The sequence below is a fragment of the Myodes glareolus genome, chromosome 3 (assembly GCF_982192425.1).
Source record: "Myodes glareolus chromosome 3, mMyoGla1.1, whole genome shotgun sequence".
Lineage (NCBI taxonomy): Eukaryota > Metazoa > Chordata > Mammalia > Rodentia > Cricetidae > Myodes > Myodes glareolus.
In genome coordinates this window covers 64,550,625-64,576,587 of record NC_142028.1, presented here as the reverse complement: position 1 = coordinate 64,576,587, position 25,963 = coordinate 64,550,625, and the positions used below count along the sequence as shown (strand labels likewise).

The 25,963-nt window shown below is 55.8% G+C and overlaps 1 protein-coding gene across 10 annotated transcripts in view; it reads left to right on the top strand.

Moving 5' to 3' along the window:
- The window catches only part of Adgrb2 (adhesion G protein-coupled receptor B2), a 36,940-nt gene extending 11,825 nt beyond the window's left edge, over window positions 1-25,115 (top strand). Inside the window, exons 3-30 of one of the 10 annotated variants that reach the window (XM_087904561.1) lie at window positions 7,566-7,649; window positions 7,932-8,096; window positions 9,284-9,448; window positions 10,100-10,264; window positions 10,348-10,515; window positions 10,592-10,693; window positions 10,833-10,939; window positions 11,828-12,022; window positions 12,099-12,167; window positions 12,245-12,353; window positions 12,686-13,019; window positions 13,726-13,831; window positions 13,988-14,031; window positions 14,269-14,395; window positions 14,761-14,864; window positions 14,959-15,061; window positions 16,065-16,215; window positions 16,394-16,463; window positions 16,832-16,898; window positions 17,061-17,146; window positions 17,444-17,542; window positions 19,525-19,696; window positions 19,985-20,080; window positions 20,351-20,390; window positions 21,060-21,679; window positions 23,674-23,709; window positions 24,045-24,140; window positions 24,635-25,115. In XM_087904561.1, coding sequence (XP_087760687.1) covers window positions 7,566-7,649; window positions 7,932-8,096; window positions 9,284-9,448; window positions 10,100-10,264; window positions 10,348-10,515; window positions 10,592-10,693; window positions 10,833-10,939; window positions 11,828-12,022; window positions 12,099-12,167; window positions 12,245-12,353; window positions 12,686-13,019; window positions 13,726-13,831; window positions 13,988-14,031; window positions 14,269-14,395; window positions 14,761-14,864; window positions 14,959-15,061; window positions 16,065-16,215; window positions 16,394-16,463; window positions 16,832-16,898; window positions 17,061-17,146; window positions 17,444-17,542; window positions 19,525-19,696; window positions 19,985-20,080; window positions 20,351-20,390; window positions 21,060-21,679; window positions 23,674-23,709; window positions 24,045-24,140; window positions 24,635-24,820 — 3,866 coding nt within the window. In that variant the 3' untranslated portion in view covers window positions 24,821-25,115. Of the gene's footprint in view, window positions 1-7,565; window positions 7,650-7,931; window positions 8,097-9,283; window positions 9,449-10,099; window positions 10,265-10,347; window positions 10,516-10,591; window positions 10,694-10,832; window positions 10,940-11,827; window positions 12,023-12,098; window positions 12,168-12,244; window positions 12,354-12,685; window positions 13,020-13,725; window positions 13,832-13,987; window positions 14,032-14,268; window positions 14,396-14,760; window positions 14,865-14,958; window positions 15,062-16,064; window positions 16,216-16,393; window positions 16,464-16,831; window positions 16,899-17,060; window positions 17,147-17,443; window positions 17,543-19,524; window positions 19,697-19,984; window positions 20,081-20,350; window positions 20,391-21,059; window positions 21,680-23,673; window positions 23,710-24,041; window positions 24,141-24,634 lie in introns of all 10 variants that reach the window. The other 9 variants (XM_087904559.1, XM_087904563.1, XM_087904564.1 and 6 more) reach the window with 9 other exon arrangements.
- The last annotated feature ends 848 nt before the right edge of the window (window positions 25,116-25,963 follow it).

Genomic DNA, 25,963 nt, shown 5'->3' with positions numbered 1-25,963 from the left:
ACCTTCCCAAACCTTCTTCTTAATTCAAGTTAAGTTTGTACTTTTTTTTTTTTTTTAAGACAGGGTCTCATGTATCCCAGATTGGCCTCAACCTTACTATATAGTTGAGCAGGACCTTGAACCGCAATCCTCCTGCCTCTGTCTCCTGAGCCTTGGGCTTACCATGTCTAGTTTTATGCAGTACTGAGGATGGAAGCCAGGGCTTTGTGCATGCAAGGAAAGTCCTCTCCCAGTTGAGTTCCATCCCCGCATCCCTGTTTTGTTCTTGAAACAGGATCTCACGTAGCCCAGGGTGGCCTCAAACTCACAGTGTAGCTGGGGATGACCTTGAATTTACGGTCCTTCTGCCTCCATCTTTCTTCCACTGGGATCACAAGCCTGTGTCACCACGCCTGGCTCTGAATTTCCACCCTCTTTATACCTCACAATGGGGAATAAATTTCTATACATGAACCCTTGGGACACACACTAAACCACAGTGCTGACTAATAAACAGTTGCCGTGTTATCATAATTTAGTGTTCTGGATGTCACAGAAGGTGGGGAGGGAGAGTGGAGGATCAAACTATGAGGGAGTGGGAAGGCGGAAGAGGTGACTCCGAGGTGGGTTTTGAGGGGTGAATAGGAATTCACTAGCCTGTGAAGTTTCTCCTTAAATTGAATTGCCTTTTAAATTTAATATATTAAAAAGAGATTTCATATCGTAAATGGAAAGAGTTATCACTTATCTGAAAGAGAAGATAACAAAAGCAACAAGCCCGGCAAAAACAAAGCGGCGGTATTAAATTCTAGCCTTCCGCATTCCTGCTTCCTCGTTTGTTAGAAAGAGAAATTAGCACTGGCTGGATACGTGTGAAAGTCTGCGGCTCACAAGACTTTATCCTTAGTACAGTTGGGAGGGCATCTGGCATCCCTGGGAGGAGTTGTGTCCTTCAGGAAGACAACAACCACCGACAGGATTGTCCCAACAAGTCAGTCAATTGTCCTAGAAGAGACCTAGAGGTAAAGGGCCATTCCCCTCTCCACAAGGCCCCAGCCACCACAGCCACCCTGCTGGCACGCTGTGAAAGCCCCTGGAAGGGCCTTGTTAGAGAGAACAGCCTGCACAAGGGCGGAAGTGTGAACTAGCACACGGAGGAAGAAGCTATAAGGAGCAGAGCTGCTGGCTGTGAAGGGAGCCGGGGCCAGGACTCTGACTGCTGTCCCAAGCCATCCCAAGCAAGCATCCTGATGCTTAGTGGCTTGGGGGCAGCAAGAAAGAGGGCATTGTGGAGGAGGCGGTCTGAGGCAGCTGTGGTCCTGGCTCTGTAGGAGGATGTGACCACAGGGGGAAGTAGCAGGTATCCAGCTCAGGTGGAAGGCTGGGTTCATGGGTTCATAGGAAGTAGGATCCCCAAGGGGGGCTGGCATCCTGGCAGGTACCTGGCTTCATAGGGAGACCCACTTACACTGGGCTGCAGGGAAGAGCCTAGGGTTTTCAAAAGCCACCTCCATCTCTGCATCCCTGGAGCCAGGAAGGCATGGAAGGACACAGCAGGGGGCTAGCTGCTCCCACCAAGGCTCTGGGACCAGTGTGAGGGAAGGGTGCTGAGAGCCGTAGGGAGGACTCGCTTTGGAAGTCACAGCCTTCTCTCCAAGGAAGTGGTGGTTATCGTGGTTGTCTTTAACACATTCGTAACGTAGAGGTCTTGGGTGCCGAACCATGTGGAGTCTGAGGAGCACAGCGTAGCAGGTGTCTGCAGTTGTAGCTCAGTGAGTTCAGGGACAGAGAGCCTGTGGATCCTGTCTACAGAGTCAAGGTGAGCAGAGGGTACCCCTGCTGGCTGGGGTGGAAGGACCCCAGGACGATATGGTCTGTGTATACTGGAGGGTTTCCTTGTGCTTGGCTGCTTGGAGTCTAGGCCTTCTGTGCCAGAGGGCACCGAGGACTGGGACTTTGGTATCATGGGAGCCGTGGGTACAAAAGACTGACGGCTAAAGTAAAATGATCTAAGAATCAGGCCACAGAAAGGGGTCAGCACACCCAAATTCCTATGTAGCAAGTCTGGGACGGCTTCTTGGAAGAGGCCGCATTTGCTACGTATTTGGCAGAGGGATGAAGGAAAAGACTTTTGGCAGGAAGGAAACAGAAGCATTCAGAGAAGAAAGTATTTGTGTGATTGAACAGTGGGGTACAGTGCCCCCTTTTTATTGTGTGCGAGACAGTCCATACCTAATTCTCTCTATGGATATTAGATATGGCGCTATCCTTAACTCCCAGCTGAAGAATCCGAAGCCCAGAGAGATCAGGGTTTTTGGCCGAGAGCATACAGCAAGACCATGGCAAGGCTGCAAGTCCAACATCTGCCTGTTCAGCTCCTTCTCATTAATGTAGGCGGTCTTGCCATGTGCTGGTCTGTCTGTCTGGTGGGAACAGGACTGGACAGGCCAACAGGAGCCAGAGGTTTATAGTGTAACCATAGCAGTGGGGAGCTACTGAAGGCCCCCTCAGACAGGGAGTCATGTGGCTGGAACGGGATCCCAGTGTCCCTGGAAGTTACAGAGGAGAGCTAGCCCCTTATGGTGGCAGGGGGTGGTGTTTCGGGGAAGGGCACGTGAGCACGTGCAGGTGAGGACCTGGTGAATCTCCATGGGCATTAGGCAGGAAAACCCGAGAAGGTTCTGGTTAAGCTTCATCCTGCCAGAGCGGTGCAGCTCTGGAGAGGAAATCCGCATCAGCAGGCTTGGCTGAGAGTCCCACTCACCTCTCTCCCCTGGGAACCTCATTTCTTACAAGTGAAGTGGGTGAACTGACCCCAAGGGGACTGAGCGGATTACTGGGGAGTGCCTGGTGATGGGTACCTGGAACTATTTAGTACATGACATTTTAGGGCCGGGGAGATGGCTTGGTGGCTGAAGTGTTTGCCTCGCAAGCCCGAGGAACTGAGTTTGGATCCCCAGAACCTGTATAAAAGCCAGGCACGGTAGTACACATTTGTAATCCCCGTGATCTTGCAACAAAGCGAGAGGTGGGATGGAAGATTCCAGAAGCTTGCTGGCCAGCTAGCCTGGCACATCCGGTGGTAAGCATCAAGTGATCCCGTCTTAAACAAGCTGGAAGGTGAGGGCTAACACTTGTAGCTGTCTTCTGACCTCCATATGTGGGCTGTGACCTGCACAAACCCACACTCACACATGCCAACATATATACACACATACATAGACACATATCACACAGGTGGGACATTGGAGATCACGGGGGCCCTCACTCCCTTCTTGGGTTCTCTTTGTCCTCTTGGAAATTGCCTGCCTCAGCCTCACGGTAAACCTACCGTGTTCTGGGCCTGTACATGCATACTGAATAAATGTTCCTGGCAGTAAATACCAGCTGGTCTTATCTGTCTTTGTCCCCTCCAGGGACAACTGGCTTTCCCAAGCGGGGAGATGAATTGCTGGTTACTCCTGAGGGAGGTGGGGTGGTGCATGGGAGGGAAGGCTGCGGGAGTAGGGCCCCTAGCTGTGCAGCAGCAGGCTGTTCCTTCACCAATCTGGCCCAGCTCGGGAGACTGAGAGAGGGACCCCAAATCTAGGCTTGGGGAATCTTATTGCAAGTAGGGTGGATTCTAAAAGCCACTAACTCACCTTTGGTTATGCTGTGGGGCTGTCCAGCACGTGGCTGGTGAGTTGGTTGGGGGATGTGGGGTCCACAGGGAGCAAGGCAAGCCCACAACACACAAGTCAGATGGTCTGACATGTCTTGAGTTGTGGTTGACTGTGTGCCAGGCTGAGACCTAGAAATGGGCACAAGGTGTAATCAGAGCAGGGCCCAGAGTGTCCTACGGCACTTAGGACCAGCTGGACAGCATCTCCAGAATGTGGACTGTGATGGATGCTGGCCTTAAGGGTGCTCCCCGTGGGGGCTGGTGTTCACAAGGCTTGGTGGGGGACTGCACACAGCTTCAAATGGCTCAAAGGGAGAGGTGGGCATTGCAGATAGAATTTAGAACCAGGGGCTGGAAACAGGGCTCAGTGGTTAAGAGCTCTGGCTGTTCTTCCGGAGGACCTGGGTTTTGCTTCCCAGCACCCCACATGGCCACTCACAGCTGTTTGTAACTCCAGAACCAAGGGACCAAACAACCTCTTCTGGCCTCCAGGTGCACAGACATATATGCAAGCAAACTGCCCCACACATAACATAAATGATTAAAAAGATGGGAATGGAGCCATCTATGATGAAAGGGGCATAGGAAAGAAGACAGCTACTGCCTCAGAAGGCTTCTGAGATGAGAGGTTATTGAAGATGGGGTTTGAAGGTTGAATAGGAGTTTTCTAAGACGGTGAGGACCCGAGGGGAGAGGTTTGAGAAGATGTGTTGAGTGGGAAACGTTTCAGGAGGTCACCTAGCTGAGGACTGTGGGGCAGGCGGGGTTTGGGCAGGATGATGGGGGTGCTGGCTCAGGGGGATGCGTTAAACTTTGAAGATATTGTGGTAGCGGTTGACCGAAACGTGGATGCCTGTTGTGAGAAGTAGGTAGGGAAGCATCTGGGTAACCCCTGTAGAAAGGCAGGAAGGAGGCAGAGGTCAGGAAAGATCAATATTGAGGGTCAAAAGAGATGAGGCCTGCAGAGTGTCTCCAGGATTCAACAGCAGCGAGGACGCTGGTGACTTTGTCAAGACCTGCTTCAGTAGAAAGATGTGGGCAGCAGCGAGACTGCAGTGGATCAACGGGGGAGGTGACATCCAGCCAGGAAGTGAGCGAGTGGCAGGTGAGAAAGCAGAGTGTCAGCTGGGGATCACTCAGCGGAATTGGATGAAAGCCCAGGGCAGCGGCTAGAGGAGGAAGTGTGGGGCAGGGAGAGACCCCTAGAACAGAGGAGGCCTGGGTCAGTCACTTGCTACAGGGAGAGGTTGCTGAGGGAGTGCTCACAGGAAGGGGACAGGGAAGGAGCCTTCTGGGAAGGCAGAGGAGTGGCCACAAGTCAGGGCTGTGTACCCTCGCTTCCCATTCCCTGTGAAGGAGGCTGCAGCTAAAGGAGTGGCTGAGGGGGACTTGAGGAGAATGGGTAAGGGTCAGTGGGACCCCAGGGAGGAAGGAGGAAAGAACGAAGCCCACAAGGGCCTCTGAGAAGCCTGGGTGCCTAGCAGACACAGAGCCCCAAACCTGTCACAGGGCCAGCTGGCTTCGCTCTAGGCCTTCAGCAGCCTGGGAGTGGGTGTGGAGAAAGTGACTCGTCACCAGGCTCTAGGCTGGGATGGCTGAGCAGGCGTGTGACAGAAGAGCTGGGTACAGGGGGCTGAGCAGCTGCTGGCCTGGCTTCGACACCTCTGAAGACTGCTAGAGATGTGTCTTAGCGTTTCTATTGCAGTGGTTACGAGGTCATGGCCAAAACCAACCTGAGGCATAAAAGGTTCATTTCATCATACGGCTTGTCCATTAGGGAAGCCAGGGTCGGTACTCACAGCCAGAAATGATGCAGAGGCCATGGGGGACCACTGCTTTCCCGCGTGCCGTCACTCCTTGCTCGCTCATTCCGCTTTCATATGTATTTATTTATTTACATTTATTTATTGAGATAGGGTCTCTCTGCATATCCCCGGTGGTCCTGGAACTCACGGAGATCCTCCTGCCTCCGGATTAAAGGCTGTGCCACCACGCCCAGCTCAGTCTGCTTTCTTACCCAACCCAGGGTCACCTGCTCAGGGGTGACCACCCACAGTGGGCCAGGCCCTCTCACTTGATTATTAATCAAGAAAATGCACTTCGGACTTGCCTACAGGCCCATCTGACGGAAGCATTTTCTCAATTAAGATTTCCTCTTGTATATCTGGGAGGTTGGTGCCGAGTTGGCAAAAAATAACCGGCACGGACTGAGACTGTATGAGGGCTCAAGGAAGCATGGCGGCAAAAGGGTGGCGGGAAAGAAAACGCCGCCGCCACTGTTCACATAATTCCTGTTGAGCTTCCTTCAGGGGTGGGGTGGGGTGAGGAGGGCTTAAAGTTAAGATTCCTAAGGCGGGATTTTCCAGAGCAGTCAGGATCAGAGATAGGAAGGGACTGCCCAGAGCTGCACAGCTAGCTGGCTAGTGCCGGCTCCCAGTGCTCACGTTCCAGGTGAGACCCACGCTTCCAGTGGTGGAGAAGTTACAGGAAGTAGCTCAGGCAATGGATGCATTGCTGGGGGCAGTTCAAACCCGGGTTGTAGGTTTTCTGGAGATGGCTACTTTACTGGCCTGGTCAGCTTTCCCTGAGGTGCAGTGGCTCTATCGAGCAGCAGGGGGCGGGAGGAGCACAGCCCTCTGAGGTCCCCGTGGCTGCTTGGTGCTGACCCAGCTTTCTGAAACTGAAGGAAGAGATCTAGGAAAGAAGGAGAGCGATTCTTTCTTGTCGAGGGCACACTGTGGGCTGAGCCCTGTCCTCCACATGCTTTCCCAGTCCTCTGTCCAGGGTCCCCACTATGGGTGTGGCCTTCCTTGGTGCATTCCCGCTTGTCCTCACCTGACCACCCAGTTTGAGGCTGTTAGCTTCGCCCTTACTGTAACAAAGGCCTACAAGCTCGGCTTATAAAGAAAAAAAAGGTTCTCTACTGACTTTGAGGGAAAGGTTCTGTTGGCTCATAGCTTAGAGCATTCAGTCTGCTTTCCTGTTGTTTGGGGGCCTGTGGTAGGACAGTACATCAATATGGGACTGTCTACCAGGCCACCATTCATGGCCAGGAGTGAAAAGGAGACAAAGAAGGGACAAGGGTCTACTTTATCCTTTTCTGTCCCCAGTAATCACAAGACCTTCTAAGCGCTACCCAATAGTGCCACCTCCCAGTAGTACCGACTTGAGGACTAAACCTTAAATACAGAGGCCTTGGGAGGATGCTGCAGCATGAAGGGGTGCAGGCTGTAGCAATCGCTGTCTACAGCAGGGCAGGCTCAGACTTCCAGGCCCAATGAGCCTGCCAAGGCCTGAACCTCTAGTGGGAGGAGGGCCTGTGGGGGTATAGGCTTCTGCATGAGCACCCCTGCCCCATCTGAGCACCCTGCATCTCACGTGATCTAGGGCCCTCACATCATAGTCCATTACTGTTCCATGTTGAACACCAAGCCTATGGTCTGCCCCATGCAAACCGTGACCCAAGAGCAGATCTGAAGAGTCAGTCTTGGGAGGAGAAACTGCCAAGCTGCACCCTCAGTAGGGTTGTGCACCTCTGGGCAACAACAGCTGGGCTTGAGTCCTTAGTTCCTCACCTCACAATGGAGATGACAATCACATGTTCCCAGGGAGAGAGTTACAGGAGATAGGTGTGGGCATGACCTGGAATAGCGCAGTGTGTTGACCATTGCCTTCCAGTCCCCATACGGCTGAGGCAAGAGGTGGACAAGGCGGTTATGAGTCCCGTGTGGCCTTCTGAGCCTCAGTTTCCTTATCTGTAAAATGGTGGTGGTGGGGCAGGGGGCAGGATGTGATGCTGTCTCTGCATCGCCTACAGTTGGTTCCAGGCCCTCGGGCCGAGGACCAGCAAAGCTGCCCTCTGCACCACTGTGGCAGCGCTGAGCTGGCTTTTGCTAAGCCCCTTGCCACCACCTCCGTGTTCCAGGTGAGGAGCCGGAAGAGGAACCGAAGGTGAAAACCCAGTGGCCAAGGTCTGCAGATGAGCCTGGGCTATACATGGCGCAGACAGGTAACTCGGGCCTGCCTCCCTTCCTCTGTGGCGGGGGCCCGACTGTTGCGTCTGGTGGCATGTGTGCTGGCGTGTGCCTGTCTGTGTCTATGTCCTGGAGCTCAGTTATGTTGCCATGTGAAGCCTGTGGGTAGGGATGGGTTGTCTTCCAAAGAGCCTGCCACTCGGGGTCAGGGTAGGAGGGTCCCTTTGATGCCTCCCCCCCATCTTCTGGTCCTTCCATGCTCCCGTGCAGCTCTCTGGGGGGTGTCCCTGGCCGCCGACGCTGTCCCTCTCTCGTAGGCGACCCAGCAGCTGAGGAGTGGTCCCCGTGGAGCGTGTGTTCCCTGACGTGTGGTCAGGGTCTGCAGGTGCGGACCCGCTCCTGCGTGTCCTCCCCCTATGGGACCCTGTGCAGCGGGCCCCTTCGGGAGACCCGGCCTTGCAACAATTCAGCCACCTGCCCAGGTAGGCGTCCTCCTCCCTGCTCCATCTGCCAGCAGAGTCAGGTCCTTTCTGTGACAGGACATCCGACTTACAGCTTCCTCAACTGTTTGGTTGCCCCTCCCTTGCTTTCAACAAACTTGCCTGTCCCCCACACCATGCCTCACCCAGGCACTCTGCCAACCTGGCACGAAGCACTTGGGGTTATGGAAGTATCTGGGGTCTGCTTTTGGCACGTCACTTCCCTGAGGACTCCATCTTGGTAGTCAAGGCTGTTCTTTGCACATTGCCTCCTCCACTTTCCCTTAGTCCTGACCTCACCAGCACCTCTGGCAGCACCCCAGCTCTCGGCATTGGCATTTGCTTATTCTTTCCCCGCCCCTCCCCCATCTTGGCTAAAGCATCCGGCCCGCCCTTAGATCTAAGATATATGCCACTCTATTTTTAAAACGAAGCCCTCCCTGATGGTCCCCACTTTGCTCTGGGTTCCCCTTCCCTTGGTTGCCTCTGATAGACTGTTAGGCTTATCAGTTGAACACGCAGGTACTTCAGGCAGGTACTGAGGAATGCATGTGTCTGTTGGGGTTAGTTGGTGATAGACAGGGCAGTGTCAACCAGTTCTGCTCGTTGCTTCCCTGGGATAAAGTGCTGGCAGTGGATTTAGAGTAGGACTTACCTAGGAAGGTTCTCAGTTCTTGGGGGTGTGGCAGGGGCTTGTGGAGCACCGGGACAAAGCTGTGTTCCCGCTTGTGAGCTCGTTGTGTCGTCAGTGTCTATGTAGAGGTCCGTGTCTGTCTGTGTGTCTATGCGGTTGGGGCTGGGAGGGGGCACTTCTGTTGCCCCAGGCCTGCCCTGTTGGATTCAGGCTCTGGGTCTGGGGGTGGGAAGGGAAGAGAAGGATGGATCTTGGATCCTTTCCTGGGTTTTCCTGTGCCCCCAGGAGAGGAAGACCATTGGCTCCTCAGGCTGGTCCTGCTCACCCTATCCGGGTGTCCACAGAATCTGTCCTGTATGATTTGGGACCACATTCCCATAAAGGGTGGTTATCCTGGGGCCCTAACCCATCGCTCCCTGGCATCTTAACCCAGGGTGGAGCCAATGAGGAATGGTCGTAGAATTGCGAAACTCCTGATTGGTGGGCGGATGGGCAGGCGCTGGCTGTGGGCGGAGCCAAGGTGCCGCCCAGCCACCGGCCACGTGCTTCCTTGCAGTGCACGGCGTGTGGGAGGAGTGGGGGTCCTGGAGCCTGTGCTCCCGCAGCTGCGGGCGGGGGTCCCGGAGCCGGATGCGGACCTGCGTGCCCCCCCAGCACGGCGGCAAGGCCTGCGAGGGTCCCGAGCTGCAGACTAAACTCTGCAGTATGGCCGCCTGCCCGGGTCAGTAGCGCCAAGGGGCTTCTATAGGCAGGCGCTGCCCAGCCGGGTGGGGGGATCGGGAGACCTAGGGGAGGCAGTCAGGTCCAGTGCCCTGTCCCTGGGGGTGGGGGAAGGTGGGGCTCCCATAACTTTGACCATGCATGGGGAGACTGGAGAAGCATACCTGTTAGTAACCAATGGGTGGTGAAACCCAGCCCTGACTTGGGGTTGACATACTGTGACCCCATCACAGGGGGCCTGCTTTCCAGTGCCCACTCCTCCATGCCGACAGCTGCCCTTGCTGTAAATAGCACTTTGGTGTCCATGGCACCCTGGACGCAAGGCTGGGCTTATGTGTAGGCTAAGGCTAAGATCAAAAGGTGCCATTGCACCCCATATCCTCTCACACACATACGAACTCACCTCTGGGGCTTGCCCTTGGTGCTGCGAGGAAGGATGTGATGTAGTCCTGGAGCTGGTGACAGTCAGGCAGAAAGAGGCCCAGTCACCACCCACTCACTCCAGACCCTTGCATATGCCCAGTTCAGATGGTCTGGCTTGGCCCAGGTCCGAGTGGCCATCAGACACTGCCATCTCCCTGTGGAACCCTGTCCCTACTAGCCCACCCACGTTCTGCTCAACGGCCACCCCTGCTTGTGTCTCCCCATGCAGTGGAAGGCCAGTGGCTAGAATGGGGTCCCTGGGGCCCATGCTCTTCATCCTGTGCCAACGGAACCCAGCAGCGCAGCCGGAAGTGCAGTGTGGCTGGTCCAGCCTGGGCCACATGCACAGGTGCCCTCACCGACACTCGTGAGTGCAGCAATCTCGAATGCCCGGGTGAGTGCTTGGTGTGAGGGTAGCAAGTGGTAGCCCTGGCCTTGGAGGCACCTATGGTCTCTCAGAATTCCCTTTTCTCATAGCCACCGATGGCAAGTGGGGGCCGTGGAACGCATGGAGCCTGTGCTCCAAGACGTGTGACATGGGCTGGCAGCGCCGCTTCCGCATGTGCCAGGCTTCGGGCACACAGGGCTACCCTTGTGAGGGCACAGGCGAGGAGGTGAAGCCCTGCAGTGAGAAGAGGTGTCCAGGTACTGTTTGTAACCCTGGGATTGGGGTCATGTGTGCGAGCCCAGCTGAGCCCCACCCCCTGCCCTGTCCCCGCAGCCTTCCACGAAATGTGCCGGGATGAGTATGTGATGCTGATGACGTGGAAGAAGGCAGCAGCCGGCGAGATCATTTACAACAAGTGTCCTCCCAATGCCTCGGGTGAGGGCAGGCAGCTGCCCCTGCAGACCCTTGCCCCACCCTCCCAGCTGCCCACCTCTGGGCATCCTGCATCCCGAGATGTGCAGGGAGTAGGTAAGACCTCAGCCTTAATGCCCATCCCTGTCTCATCCCTCTGCAGGCTCTGCTAGCCGCCGCTGTCTCCTCAGTGCACAGGGTGTGGCCTACTGGGGACTGCCCAGCTTTGCTCGTTGCATCTCCCATGAATACCGCTACCTGTACCTGTCAGTGAGTGTGCCTCGTTGGGTTGGGGGACCATATGATATGTCCCAAGCCCTGGTAGGGGGTGGCAAGAGCTTAAGGCTCATTCATGACCCCATACCTTGATATATGCTATATTTCTCTTTTCTCGCAAACTCCTACTTGTATGTCAGGGCTTCTTAGGTTTCTTTCTCTTTCCCTGGTACATACCTCTGGGTTCTTTACCCACAATTTTCCATCCCGTGCTTCTTAGACATTGAGAGTTAAGAATGCATTGGAGCTGGGCATGGTGTCACATGCCTTTACCCCACACTGGAGAGGCAGAGGCAGATGGATTTCTGAGTTGAGACCAGCCTGGTCTTCATAGAAAGCTTCAGGACTCTCAGGGTTACATAGACAGACTCTCAAGAAGCCAAAACACAAATATTGCATTTAAGGGTGCTCTACTACACTGGGAGTTCTTTGAAGGCAGGGACGAAATTGAAGTTCCCAGCCCAGGGCTTGCATGGGGTAAGGATGGTATCAGCAAGTGTGGCCTTTGTGTGTACACGTTTCTGTGTGTGCACACGTTTCTCTGTGTGTACACGTTTCTGACCTAATTGGGTAAGATGATGTGTTTGCATTGAGAGCTTGTGTTTGAGAGAGCCTGTGTGTGAGGTGCTTCAGAATGTTCAAGGCCCCTTAGGGACAGGGAAGTGCCCAGCCCCCCAAAAGCTTATTCTGCATTTGCACATCTGAGTTCCTCCTAAATCATCGCTGACTCCTTCTTGGACTGTGTCTCTTGGGAGCCTCTCTGATTCTGTATGCCCCCTCTCTTCCTGGATGCACCTAGTGGGTAGATGGGAGGACAGACCAAAGGCTGGTCCCGGGCTCTGATACTCCAATGACAGGGGCATACATGCATGTCACCTGCAGCTTCGAGAGCACCTGGCGAAGGGCCAGCGCATGCTGGCAGGTGAGGGCATGTCACAGGTGGTAAGAAGCCTGCAGGAGCTACTGGCACGGCGCACCTACTACAGCGGGGACCTGCTCTTCTCTGTGGACATTCTAAGGAATGTCACCGACACCTTCAAGAGGGCCACCTACGTCCCTTCCGCCGATGATGTGCAGGTACAACTCCACAGTGGCAGGGTCTGCTGGGGCAGCAAGGTGGCCCACACCTCCCGACCTGTCCCTCTCTCCCCAGCGTTTCTTCCAGGTGGTGAGCTTCATGGTGGATTCTGAGAACAAGGACAAGTGGGATGATGCTCAACAGGTGAGGGCCTCAGCCTCCCACCTTCTCTTCTCGGGACCCACCCCTGCCTCAGGCCCGCACATTCTCTCTCTTCCCAGGTGTCTCCTGGCTCTGTGCACTTGCTGCGTGTTGTTGAAGACTTCATTCACCTCGTGGGCGATGCTCTCAAGGCCTTCCAGAGTTCTCTGATTGTCACAGACAATCTGGGTACAAGGATGCAGGCTGGGGGAGGGGGATGCTAGATACCACAGGACCGTATCTCCCCGGGTGAGGGGTAGTGTCAAGGGGCCTTCTGCTTTACACTTTTGTTTACAAGTCTTGTTTTCCCTCCACTTAACCCTATGCTACTCTCTTTCTGTGTCTTCCTCCCCTTCTGTGCTCCATCGTCCTGGCGTTCATGTATCACGTCTGTGTTGGTTCCAACTTCTTTGTGTCTCCCCTGGTGTGTATCTCCTTCATGTCTTGTCTCTTCCCCTGGCTGCCTCCGCCACCTCCCCATCTGTCTCTGGTGTGCCCTGCCCACCCTCCCCCCACTGCAGTGATCAGCATTCAGAGAGAACCCATCTCAGCAGTGTCCAGTGACATCACGTTTCCCATGCGGGGCCGCAGGGGCATGAAGGACTGGGTGCGGCACTCAGAGGACCGCCTCTTCCTACCCAAGGAGGTGCTCAGCCTATCCGCCCCAGGGAAGCCAGCCACACCCGGGGCAGCTACAGCGGGCAGCCCCGGCAGGGGACGGGGCCCAGGCACGGTGCCCCCAGGCCCAGGCCCTGCCCACCAGCGCCTTCTGCCAGCTGACCCAGATGAGTCCTCCTACTTTGTGATTGGTGCTGTGCTCTACCGCACCCTCGGCCTCATCCTGCCACCCCCCAGGTGAGTCCACCTGCAGCCGTGCACCAGGAGGGGCCCCTTGCCTGGCTGTGGACGTGGTCATTTCTCAGGAACATCCAGGGATGGAGAGTTTGCCTTGCAAGTATGAGGATCCCAGGAACTCTGGCAATGGTTCTCAACCTTCCTAATGCTGCAACCCTTTAATGCAGTTCCTCGTGTACCATAAAATTATTTTCAATGCTACTTTGTAACCGTAATTTTGCTACGGTTATGAATGTAAATATCTGTGTTTTCCAATGATCTTTGGGGGTTGCAGCCCACAGGTTGAGAATCGCTGTCCTATGTAAAACAGCCTGGTATGTTGACATGTTCCGTGCTGGGAAGGCAAAGAGATAGATTCCTGGGGCTTGCAGGCCAGCCAGCCTAGCCTGCTTCGAAGGTTGTAGGCCAGTGAGAGAGCCTGTCTTAGAAAGGAAGGGTGGACAGTACAAGGAGCAGCAACAACTGGGGTTGTCCATGAACACACGTGTACACACACCTGCATACACACACGTGCGCATTCACAGATCCACAGAAAAACGAAACACCTAGGCGGTTCCCAGAGGCTATTCTGGTGTCGGGGACTTTGCAGTCTGAGTTCTGTGCCCTCCCTTGGATCTTGGCCCTGGCAGTCCCCAGCCATGACAGATTAAAGTTTCCAAGTCTGAACATCTGCTGGCAGGAGCTGACCTCAGTACTTGACCTCTAGGCCCCCGCTTGCTGTCACCTCCCGGGTGATGACAGTGACTGTGCGCCCCCCCACCCAGCCTCCAGCCGAGCCTCTCATCACAGTGGAGCTCTCCTATATCATCAATGTGAGTGAGGGACCAGATGGGGACCCCACATATCCTGTCTCGGGGAGGTGGTGTGTGCTGATGGTGGGCCTATGTGGGAGCCGCTGTGGCAGAACGGACGATGGCCGGGGCCGGTATGCTACTCACCCTAGACCGTACACATCTTCTGCTCCCCAGGGCACCACTGATCCCCACTGTGCCAGCTGGGACTACTCGAGAGCGTGAGTTGGGGCAACCCTAGACCTCTCATCATCAGAAATGGTCTCCCACCTAGAAGGCCAGAGGGTTCCTTGGTGCCATCCTTGGTCTGAGGGGTCAAGAGCACATCTTGGGGCTCCCTGCTATCATCTCATGGATGTAGCCTTGCCCTGGATTTCACCTCTCTGGGCAGTAGTCAGCAATGGGTTCTGGGCTACAGACAGGGGCCCTGGGTTCATGCCACTTCTCCCTCATCCAAGAGATGCCAGCTCAGGGGACTGGAACACTGAGAGCTGCCAGACCTTGGAGACCCAGGCAGCCCACACCCGCTGCCAATGCCAACACTTGTCCACCTTTGCTGTTCTGGCTCAGCCACCCAAGGACCTGGTGAGTGGGAGAGAGGTGCCTGGGATGGTCAAGGCGTTGGCGTGACCCGAGATGTGGCTCTGTACAGATGTGCTTGGGGGATTGCCCAAGGAAGGGGGCCTGATGTTGTTCATCATCACGACACCTGCACAGGGGTATATGGCAGTGGGTGGGTGAGAGCATGTGTGTATGTGTATGTGTGTGTATGTATATATGTGTATATGTGTGTATGTGCGTGCATCAGTTTGTGTCTGGAAGAGTGTGGGTGAGTATAAATACATCTGCACACATGTGCCCTTCTGCACGCAAGGAGCGTGCCTGCTTACATCAAACGGGGGGACTGGGTGCCCTACCTCTGCCCTCTCCCTGCAACCCATCTCCCACAGACCCTGGAGCTGGCAGGTGCTCCCTCGGTTCCCCTGGTGATCGGCTGTGCAGTGTCCTGCATGGCGCTGCTCACACTGCTTGCCATCTATGCAGCCTTCTGGAGGTAAGTCGCATGTGGAGCAGTATGGGAGGTGGCCAGCTACCCAGGGCTAGGCAGGCAGCCAATGCCTCTGCCTCTGCCCACTGTGCTCTGTCAGGTTTATAAAATCAGAACGCTCCATCATCTTGCTGAACTTCTGCCTGTCCATCCTGGCTTCCAACATCTTGATCCTCGTGGGCCAGTCCCGGGTGCTGAGCAAGGCAGGTGCAGGCTCCTGGGGGTGTGTGGAGAGGGGCCTCAGAGGAGGGGGTGAAGGTAGAGAGTGCCTGCAAGTGAGGGTGGGTTTTCTTTTTAATGATTTATTCATTTTTATTTCATGTGCATTAGTATTTTGTATCCATGTGTATCTGTACAAAGGTGTTATATCCCCTGGAACTGGAGTTACAGACAGTTGTGAGCTGCCATGTGGGTGCTGGAAATTGAACCCGGGTCCTCTAGAAAAGCAGCCAGTGCTCTTAACCACTGAGCCATCTCTCTAACCCTGAGGGAAGATGTTTGTATGGATGGCCTGAGGGATGGATATGGATGTTCTCAGACCCATGATGGAGGCAGTGTGTGTGTGAAGGCGTGTGCAGGCATACGTGAAGGCGTTAGTGTGTGTGTGTGTCCTCAGTAATGAGTGTTTGTATACATTAGGGAATGTGTGCATGAGTGCCTGGGCGCATGTGTGTGAGTGCCTGGGCGCATGTGTGTGAGTGCCTGGGCGCATGTGTGTGAGTGCCTGGGCGCATGTGTGTGAGTGCCTGGGTGCATGTGTGTGAGTGTCTGGGTTCATGTGTGTTGGGTGGGAGGTATTAGACCCCTTCTTGTCTCTGAGTCCTCCTTCGCCATCTGCCTGCGGATGATCCATACTGACTGTCCCTCCCACCCTCCTTGGCCTTCCCTGCATAGTGCCAGTACAGAGACAGTCAGGTGTGGGGTTTTGCTCGGCCATGACGTGGCAAGTGCTCCTGTCTGTGCGTGGGTGGCCTGCCTACCCGCCTCCCCGGATGCCTAGTGCTGTGTGCATGTCACCAGGCCTGTGTCGTGCTGTGTGTGGGTGCAGGAAGGCGGGGGTGCCTGGCAGGGCTCTTGGGGTGGGGGAAGGGCTCAGGTAGGTGGCTGGCCATGCAGCGCCCAGGCCTAGCAGTCAGAGTGGGAAGTTGGCAGCTCCCACCCTGGCCACTGCTCAGGGCCACTCCCTCCTGTCACCTCTCCCTGCAGGGCGTATGCACCATGACGGCTGCCTTCCTGCACTTCTTCTTTCTGTCCTCCTTTTGCTGGGTGCTTACAGAGGCCTGGCAATCCTATCTGGCTGTCATCGGGCGGATGCGCACCCGCCTGGTTCGCAAGCGCTTCCTCTGCCTGGGCTGGGGTGAGCAAGGCCAGTGCTGGACTCTGCTGTTGGGCCTGGAGTGGCAGGGGAAAGCCAGGGAGGTGCTATCTGGACACTGGCCCAGCTGCCTGGGGATGGGGGTCAGCTGGCCTGGAGGATGACAGGGAGGGTCCCCTGAGCACCCGCAGCCTTTTCACATGTGACCCTGATTCCCCAGGTCTTCCTGCCCTGGTGGTGGCTGTGTCTGTTGGCTTTACGCGCACCAAAGGATACGGTACATCCAGCTAGTACGTGTGCCTCCTGTGGTGAGGGTAGGGGTGGAGGGGTCTGGAGGTGTGTTGGGGGTATTGGACTGGGCATTAAGTCTTTTCAGGCTGAGGTCTTGACCTGTGCTTACTGCAGATCTATGGGTTAACTTCCTCATCTCTGTGCCTCTGTTTCCCTGGCTGTAAAAGAACTTGCTGGGATTGGGTCATTTCTAAGCACCATTGCACTTAGGGGTCAGCTTACTTTTATGTCTATGGGGTCTGATGTGACTCTTTGTGGGAGAGGAAACAGACTCATCAAGATGAGGCTGTGTTTCTCCTTGCCTGGATGGAGGCTTAGTGTCGACTGGTGATGTGGGCATGACTGCCTCTTTTCTCCCCTTCTCCAGCTGCTGGCTCTCCCTAGAGGGTGGCCTGCTCTACGCCTTTGTGGGTCCAGCCGCAGTCATTGTCTTGGTACGTGCCCCTGTCAGCAGCGTCCAGGGAGGGAGATGGCCCCAGGGGGTCATCATTTCCTTCTGCCTTCTCCCTGACCTTCAGCTCCCACCTGGGGGTGTCCTTGCCCCGAGGGCACCTCGTGATCCTCTCTTCCCCGCTCGGCTCCACCCGGTCCCCCAGGTGAACATGCTCATCGGAATCATCGTCTTCAACAAGCTCATGGCTCGAGATGGCGTGTCAGACAAATCTAAGAAGCAGAGGGCCGGGTAAGGGGAGGGTCTCTGCAACTCAGCCTTTCTGGGAAGTGTGCAGGGAGGGGGAGCCGAGTGCACCTCGGAGACTCAGGGCTTGCTGATGCCAACCCAGGCTCCCCGACCTTGGGGCATCAAGGGTGCAGGCAAGGTGGGCACCCGGAGTGCTCAGCCGCAGCCCCTCGCCCACCCTAACCCAGCTCTCTCTCTCTCGTCTGCCCTCCCCTCCCACCCTTCTCGGGGCTCATTCTGCCCCATCTCCCGGCTTCCCATGTGTCTCCCCCTTCTCCCATGTCTGTGCCGCCCCCCGAGGTCGGAGCGGTGCCCCTGGGCCAGCCTGCTCCTCCCCTGCTCAGCGTGTGGAGCGGTCCCCAGCCCCCTGCTCAGCTCAGCCTCGGCCAGGAATGCCATGTTAGTCGTGCCCCCTGGGGGGGTGGGGGTGGGGGCGGGCAGGGGCTAAGGAATGGGAGGGCAGTGCTCATGGTGGGGATTGGGAGGGATATGAGCCCAGTGCCCTGGAGAGCTTGCCTCGCCCCCACTCCCCAACTGCTATGTGCTCTCTGGAGTTCAGGGCTGAGGTGGCTGAGGGCAGTGGGAGAGATGCCCTCCTCTAGGTGCTGCAGAGCTCGGCTTACCCTCCCCTCTGGTCCTTGTCCTTGCTCTGGCTTAATTTTCTACACAGGCACAGCTGCAGACTCTTCCTGCTCTCACCACCAACCTGAAGGCCCTAAGAATCTTAGGCCCTTACAATGTTTGAGCTATTAAAACCTTCCAATTAGAATGGTGGAACCTTAGAATAAACCATCAGATGCCTGAGAGTGTTAGAATAACGGAATCCAGTTATTCATGGGCTCTGCCTTGAATTCCAGAGGCCTTGAATCTGACAATCAGAGACAGTCATGGAGGAAGACAATTAGCTGGAAGCACCCCAACCTAGCAGCTAAGATTCTTAAAACCCTAGCTGTGTGAGAGTAGAGAGGCCTCGGGCCCAGCCCTCCTACCAGGGCTGGAAGTCCACCTGAGTCCCCACAACCAGAGAGGGCACAGCTTCGTCACACACTCGGGGCCTGTGGAAGTGGCTGGTGCCATCATTGCAGAGCTCCGTGATGCTCAAGAAGCTTCCTTTGCTTCGGGCTGCCACCTCCCTGTGCCCAGTCTGCTGAACCAGCAGATCAAAGTGTAGACCTCAGACTCTGTCCGCCAAGTTGGTTTTGTATCCCAGCTCCCTTGTTCCTGTCCAGCTGGGCACACTCCAGTCTCCTCATCTGTCAGTTGGGACACTGGTCCCCAGGCCTGTTTGTTGGGGTTGTTTTGATCACAGTTTGAAATAATCTATGTCAAGTGTTTGGTGGAGGGCCTGGCAGAGCATCGCTGGTTAATCAATGGCAGCTCTTAGTACTGTGATTACAGCCTCTCTGGCTCTTGACTCCACCTCCAGGGCTTCAGAGACACTGTGCCTCCACCCCAACCTTGCCTGGCTCAACAACCCTGAGCCTGTGTTCACAGGACAGGTCTTGGCCCCCTGCCTGCCCATCTTTCTGCCTCAGCCTCTGGCTGTTTCTGCAGAATGGTGTCACCCTGCCCTGTCTGGAGCTGTGCCTCTCTCTCCACCGGGGATCCTGGGCTTGGGTCAGAGTGGGTTTCCATCCCTTGTTCCTCATGGACTCTAGTGGTTGTTGGGGGATGAGATCAGTCTATTGACCATGGCCTGTCTGCCTTTTGTCTCTGCAAGGAGGCCAGGGATGCGTATGCTTGATTCTGACCCTAGCTACGATCCTTTTGCCCTGGGTTCTGAGCAACCCCCAGGAGCTAGAGGTTCCTCCATGCCTCAGCCTGGCTGGGCTTGACCCTGTCTTCTCTGCAAGGATTTGTGCTGTGGTGTCCTCCACATTTTCTGCCTGTTCTTCCTGTCCGGGGGTCTGTCTGTCTCATACTCCTTCCTGTGGCAGTCATCTTTCTTTGTTCTTCCTCTCCTTCTCTCCCCAGCCTACTGTCTTGGGATCTCTGGGGATGTAGTTCTGACCTGTGTTTTTTTCCAAAGCTTCCAAGGTGCTTCTGTGCAAGCTGGGCCCGAAGTTCCCCATGTTTGCCTCTGCCTGCCCCGCTCCCCTCTTGTCTCTGCCTTCCTCACTCCTGCTTCCCAGTACCGTGCCTGCTTGTTCCCACTGTGTGTGTCCATCCGTCCCTCCTCTCATGGCCCCTGCTCTGGCCCTGTAGTTCTGTCTTTGTCCTGTTTCTCCTCCAGTGCCTTGCCTCCTCTCTGCTTGGAAAGACTCCTAAGATTCTGGAGTTTGGGGCCCTGCCAGTCCCCAAGCTGAGTAGAGGCCCAGGCTCCTGCCGCCCTGTCCTGTAGAGTGTCACTCTGACAGACTTTCTGCTGCTGTCCCTCTCAGGGCCTCACTCTGGAGTTCCTGCGTGGTACTGCCTCTCCTGGCGCTTACCTGGATGTCCGCTGTCCTGGCCATGACAGACCGCCGCTCCGTCCTCTTCCAGGCTCTCTTTGCCGTTTTCAACTCCGCACAAGGCTTTGTCATCACTGCTGTGCACTGCTTCCTGCGCCGAGAGGTGCCTGGGCTTTTCTTGCTTTGCCCATCCCATGCTGGGCTCTGGCTTCTCCCCATTGTGTAGCACAGGGTGACCAGGGTGCTTCGGGCCCTTGGTCTGGGCAGCTTTGAAGGCCTGGGCCTTCTTTGACTCCTTCTCTCTGACATCCCAGTCCAGGTGGCATCACCTTCAGGCTCCATGCTTGTCTGTCCTTCTACTCCTGCTCTGGGTGCCCAGGGTGGGAGACCTCGCCTGCTATGGTGGGGGTATTATGGAGGCCTCGGGCCCAGCAGGTCCTTCCTGTTCCAGGTCCAGGATGTGGTAAAGTGCCAGATGGGCGTGTGCCGGGCTGATGAGAGTGAGGACTCCCCTGACTCGTGCAAGAATGGGCAGCTGCAGATCCTGGTGAGTGAGCGGATCCTTCTTGCCATGAGCGCCTCACTGTCTGTATCCCGTCTGAGACAGGAACGGGGAAGGAGCCTGGGCTCTGCCATTGACTACAGGGTGGTACCGGGCAAACCCTCTCCTCATTCAGCCTCCTCCCTACAGTTTGAGGCTCTGTTGGGTGGCATCCAAGGAGGACTGAGGAGCTGGGTGGGATGGGGCCTGAGCCTCTCCCACCCTGACACGTCTCTCCCCCCTCTGCCAACCTGCTCTTTCCCTCTCGACTTATAGTCAGACTTTGAAAAGGATGTGGACCTGGCTTGTCAGACAGGTGAGTCTGTCAGGTTGAGTTCAGAAGCCCTAGGCATGGCTCAGACAGGAGCCCCACGCTCTGTCATAGCAACCCTGATGGGGACCAGGCTACCAGTGTCCTGCTTTGACATTAGGCAGGGGCAGGTTAGATTTTCATCTGTGAAGGCCAGTTACCACTTGCCTCTGGGCAGAAATCCTCCCTTTCCTAAGCCTCAGCTACATACTTAGAAAGGAGAGAATAGGATTGTCTCGGGGCAGGTGGAAGGCCTAGGGCCTACATGAATTAGGGGACATCGAGTTGATAGTAGGGGGCCTTGGCGAATGTTGGCTGCTACATTCTCTGTCACCGGCATCTCCTTCCAGTCCTTTCTCTAAGAAGGTATATGCTTCCTGGGGAATAGGGAAGAGCAAAGGCGCTTTGACAGCCTCGGGGTATGGAGTGGAAGTTAGGTCATGTACCAGGGCACTCATGGGAACTCAGCCTTAGTTTTCCTCCCTACATCCCTTGGGTCTATGAGTCAGTTGTCCTCCTGGTCCCTCTTGTACACGAGAGAGTCCCAGCCACCTCCCGAGAACTCAGTTTCCCTCACTGCCCGAGCTCTGAAGCTTAGTACCCACCCAGACCCGGGCAAGAGCGTCCCAGGGTCTCTTCCTTAGAGCCTTGCTTTCCTTCCACTTCTGTCCCCAGTTCTGTTCAAGGAGGTCAACACTTGCAACCCATCTACCATCACTGGCACTCTGTCCCGCCTGTCCCTGGATGAGGATGAGGAGCCCAAGTCTTGTCTCGTGGGTCCTGAGGGTGGTCTCAGCTTCTCACCACTGCCTGGGAACATCCTAGTGCCCATGGCGGCCTCACCAGGTCTCGGGGAGCCACCACCCCCCCAAGAGACCAACCCTGTGTACATGTGCGGGGAGGGTGGTCTGAGGCAGTTGGACCTTACGTGGCTACGGCCGAGCGATCCAGGCTCTGAGGGGGACTACATGGTGCTGCCCCGGCGGACTTTGAGCCTGCAGCCTGGTGGTGGGGGCACAGGGGGTGAGGAGGCCCCAAGGGCCCGGCCTGAAGGGACCCCTCGGCGGGCTGCCAAGACACTGGCCCACACTGAAGGCTACCCCAGCTTCCTGTCTGTGGAGCACTCAGGTCTAGGGCTGGGCCCTGCCTATGGGTCTCTCCAGAACCCATATGGGATGACCTTCCAACCACCTCCGCCGACACCCAGCGCCCGCCCAGTACCTGAGCCAGGGGAACGCAGCCGGACCATGCCCCGAACGGTGCCTGGCTCCACCATGAAGCTGGGCTCCCTTGAGGTGAGAGGGCTGTGGAGAGTGGGGAGGGAGTCTACCTACAGTATGCCTGAGACCATGTCTGAGTCATAGACTGCAGCCAGGAAGGGACAGCTGTCATCCTACCCCAGAGCATCACTGGGAGCTCATACTGAATGCATCCCTCCTTCTACTGGGGCCCACAGAGCTCAACGTGTCAAAAGTGTCAAAAGGGCACTCTGAAGTGTCTGAATACCTCAGATGGGTGAAGCTCCACGAACTCACTCACTAGTGCTCTGGTACCTACTGTGGGGTGACTGGTCAGGATGAGCCCTTTATTAAGGCAGCTGTGACTCAGGTGCCCAATGGGTAAGGAGGAAACTGAGCCTGGGCCTCCGTGACACATGGATATGAGTCTGGTCTGGACTTTGACCGACAGCGGGATGCTGAGCACAGTGCAAGGTCTCTGAGCCTCGGCCTTCTTGTGTGTAAAGTGGGGTCACCACAGAGACCTCTGTTATTGTTTGGAGAATGAAATGACACAAAGCCTTTTATTCCTGTGTGGAATAAGTAGAACGTGCTGGGAAACCAGAAGATGCTGTTATCGCCGAAATTGGCTCTGGGTGCTGCCCTCGACCTCTGATGAGAAAATGGAAGTTCCTCTGTTTCCTCTGGACTGCCCCCTGCAGATCATCCCTGGGAACATGCAGATTAGTAGAAACCCCAAGTAGAACTCTAGGACATTCTGGAACTCTCAATTGGAGGGATGAGGGGGATGCGGATGAGGAAAGAGATTGGAGCTGCAGCTTATACACAATTAGCTGCTTGTGTCTAGCCTGGAAAAGTTGCTCTCTGTCCTCTGCACAGAGACAATTAAGTTAGCAGCTAGAGGGGTCACAAGTTTAGCTTTGTGCCTAAAATGTTCCTTGAACATTTGGTGCCTGCTCCTGCCACAGATGGCAACAAAACAGGAAGGCGTTAACAAAGACAGAAAAGACGACAAAGACAGAAAAGATGGCATCGGTGGTGGGGAGCAGTGTGCTTAGCGCTGGGGTAGGTTTTGTTCTGTGGGCACCTGCCCGTGGTTGGACCACTGGAGAGGGACCCGTGCCAGGCTTCTGGTGTGGGAGGTAGTAATAAATGTGGCAGGAGCTTGAAGGGTCAGAGATGCTGTCCAGAATCATACGGTCCCAGTGGAGGTGCAGGCTTGGGTCAGCTATGCCTCTGGAGCACTGTGGGTAGGGAGAGCGGAGCCGTCACCTGTAGAAAGAGAGTTTTGGCTAGGGATGGACAAGGTTTAGTGATGGTGGAGGCAGAGAAGCTGGGAAGGTAGGAGGGAAATTAAGAGAGCAGTCAGGGTTGGTCTTAGGAAACCTACATCATGGTCTTGGCATCACCTCCGAGAGTCTGGAGCCAAGTAGCCAGTCCCTTTTCCTTCCCTTCCTGGGTCTCAGTTTCCCCCTCTCACTGTGACAATTGGCCTGGCTCTCATGAGTCCTCCCAATCCCAGCATTCGAAGACTCCGAGGTCTCCTTGGGTAGCATTGGATGTCACCGAGCTTGTTGGGACCTTGATGGTGGTCTTGGCTTGGTGAGGCCAGAAGAGCATAAGGAAGCAAGAAGTCAAAAGAAGCAAGGCGGGGGCAGATAGGCAGGGCAGGAGAAGGCCAACATTCTCTTTGCAGTGCAAATGCAGGATTCCAAGGAGAGGGGAGGGGGCATGGAGCAGGAGAGAAGGCTAGAATCCAGGGCACAGAACAGGCACGGGCTGAATGAGCCTACATGATGCTATCTATCCCTGCCTCTTCACGGCTGACCTGTGTTTGCATCCATGTGTGTGTGTGTGTGCGCTTCCAGTAGCACATCTCAGCACACACATGCACTGCCAATCTCCGCTGCTGGGCTGTGACCCCGAGTGCTAGCCTATAAGATAACATTTCTCAACTCTAGGGTCTGGGTGGAGGGAGGTGCCACAGAGTCCTGGAACCCACGGGTCCTTGGACAAAGCTCCTCTCTCATGGCTTACTTGTTGCTCCATAGAGAAAGAAGCTTCGGTATTCAGACTTGGACTTTGAGGTGAGTGCTGGTGCTGGGAAGGGGTGTGTCCCCAGAAGGTCAAATTCTAAGAGTACCCCAAGCCCCATTGCAGAGCCCAATCCTCTGGATTCCCTGGGATCTCCTCCACTATCCTGCTCACACCCATTACTCTGGGGCAGAAAGGGGGGGACGGAGGGAGAGAGGGAGGGAGGGAAGGAAAGGAAGGAAGGAAGGAAGGAAGGTAGGAAGGAAGGAAGGAAGGAGAAAACACACTAGCCTTGCCCCAGGGGGGCCAGCAGACCCAGGGCAGAGGGGACTGAGGGGACAGTGTTGCCCAGAAGAGCATTCCTCTGACACCAACTGGCCCCTAGAAGGTGATGCACACCCGGAAACGGCACTCGGAACTCTACCATGAACTCAACCAGAAGTTCCACACTTTTGACCGCTACCGTAGCCAGTCCTCAGCCAAGGTGAGGACTCCTCTGTGGCCACTCTTGCCCACAGCACCAAATGCATGATTCCTGAGGTGGTGCCCTGACACACAGTCCCAGTTGGGAGAGGGAGATGGAGAGTGTGTCTTTGGGCAGAGAGGTACATGTACTGCTGAAGGGCTCCTGCCCTCTCCTCACTTGCCTGGGGAACCACAGCTTGCCTCACTAAGGGCCTGCCTGCCATAAGCAACAGTTTTAGGGTTGCATGGGGGTGGGAAGGTGCCACAGAGAGCAAACACTAACAGGGTCCCCCACAATTGGAAAAGGAGGGTGCACAGACAGGAGACATGACCTCAGGAACAACCACTGCAGTAGCAGCCAATGAGGGTCAGAGGCCTAGCAATTGCATTTGACTTTGCCTGACACCTGGTCACTCAGGGACACTGGGCAGTCTCAGCTCTCCTGGGGCATGCTTGGTTTGCTCTGTACAGTGGATGCCAGGGTACCACAGGCTCACCCTGTTCCCTCCACAGGAGAAGCCGAGCCCTGGGGAGCGTCCTGGCCTGCCCCAGCACAGAAGACATCAGAGCTGGAGTACCTTCAAATCCATGACACTGGGCTCACTGCCCCCGAAGCCCCGAGAACGGCTGGCCCTGCACCGGGCAGCAGCCTGGGAGCCCACAGAACCGCCAGACGGCGACTTCCAGACAGAGGTGTGAGTGCCACACCGGACTGCCCACTGCACAGAAATATATATCTATTTTCACACTCCACTTTGGAACTACTGGGAGCCAGCGCCCCTCCCCCTCCCGAGGCTGGGCAGGAGGTGCAGAGGACTCAGCCTGGCTGGGGGCAGCCAGACTGGCAGGACCTGAGGGGCCAGGGCCCCTCTTTGTTCTCAGAGGCCCCTCAGCCACCAACCGGAGCCTCTTCTTTGCCCCGGCCTGTCTGTCCCTGTCCTGGGCTGGGGAGGGGGGAGGGAAACTTTGTTGGGAATAAACTTCACTCTGTGGATTTGGCTGCTGTGCAGTTTGCTGCCCCTAAGCAGAGCCCAGGCCTGGGACCCCAAGTTTGTCCCTCTAGCTCCTTAGTTGTGTAATGGGATCAGACCAAACCTGACTGAGAGGGGCTAGCTGCACCTGAGCCTGACCTTGACCCTTGCTCCCTTTGTACACAGCCCTTACCTGATCTGGGCAATGTGGAATGGATACCCTGTGAGTGAGTGATTGTCCCAGTCATGGGTGCCTTTCACTGGGGCAGGGCCCAGGCTGCTTGCACTGGGTTACTGTCAGGGGACAGGATCTTGGGTGAGTGTTAGGAACACCGCACACACGTCCCCAATTCTTCGAAGCATCCCTGCTGGAAAGTTTGCACATTTAATAGTTACAAAATGAAGTTAAGAGATTGGAAGTGATGTGCTCAGTGCCCACGGTCAAAGACAGAGCCTGTGCTCACATCCAGGCCTGGTGAAGGGACCATTTCAGCTCTGCTCTTTGGGACTAGACCATGGCTGCAGCTGTGAGGAGCCAGAATGAGGTGGGGCCTCTGGTGTGGTATGGGGCTGGAGGTAGAAAAGTAAGGCTGGCTTGGTGGTGGAGAGCGGGGCTCAGGCTCATGACTGGATTGTATTCTTCTTGCATCTGAGTTCCTGGGCGCCAGGACAAGGGGGTATGGGACCAGCATATGGAAGGTCTCATGGTGTGTGCTCTGATTCGTCCAGGCAGGCAGCTAAAGATGCGGCAGGGGCTACAGGCATGGCTGGCTAGCCTGGTCAGTTAGTAACATGACCACCTGTGGACCCCCAGGGGTCTTTGGGGGAGCCGAGGGAGCTGCTGTGGGAATTTGGATGGGAAGACAGGAAG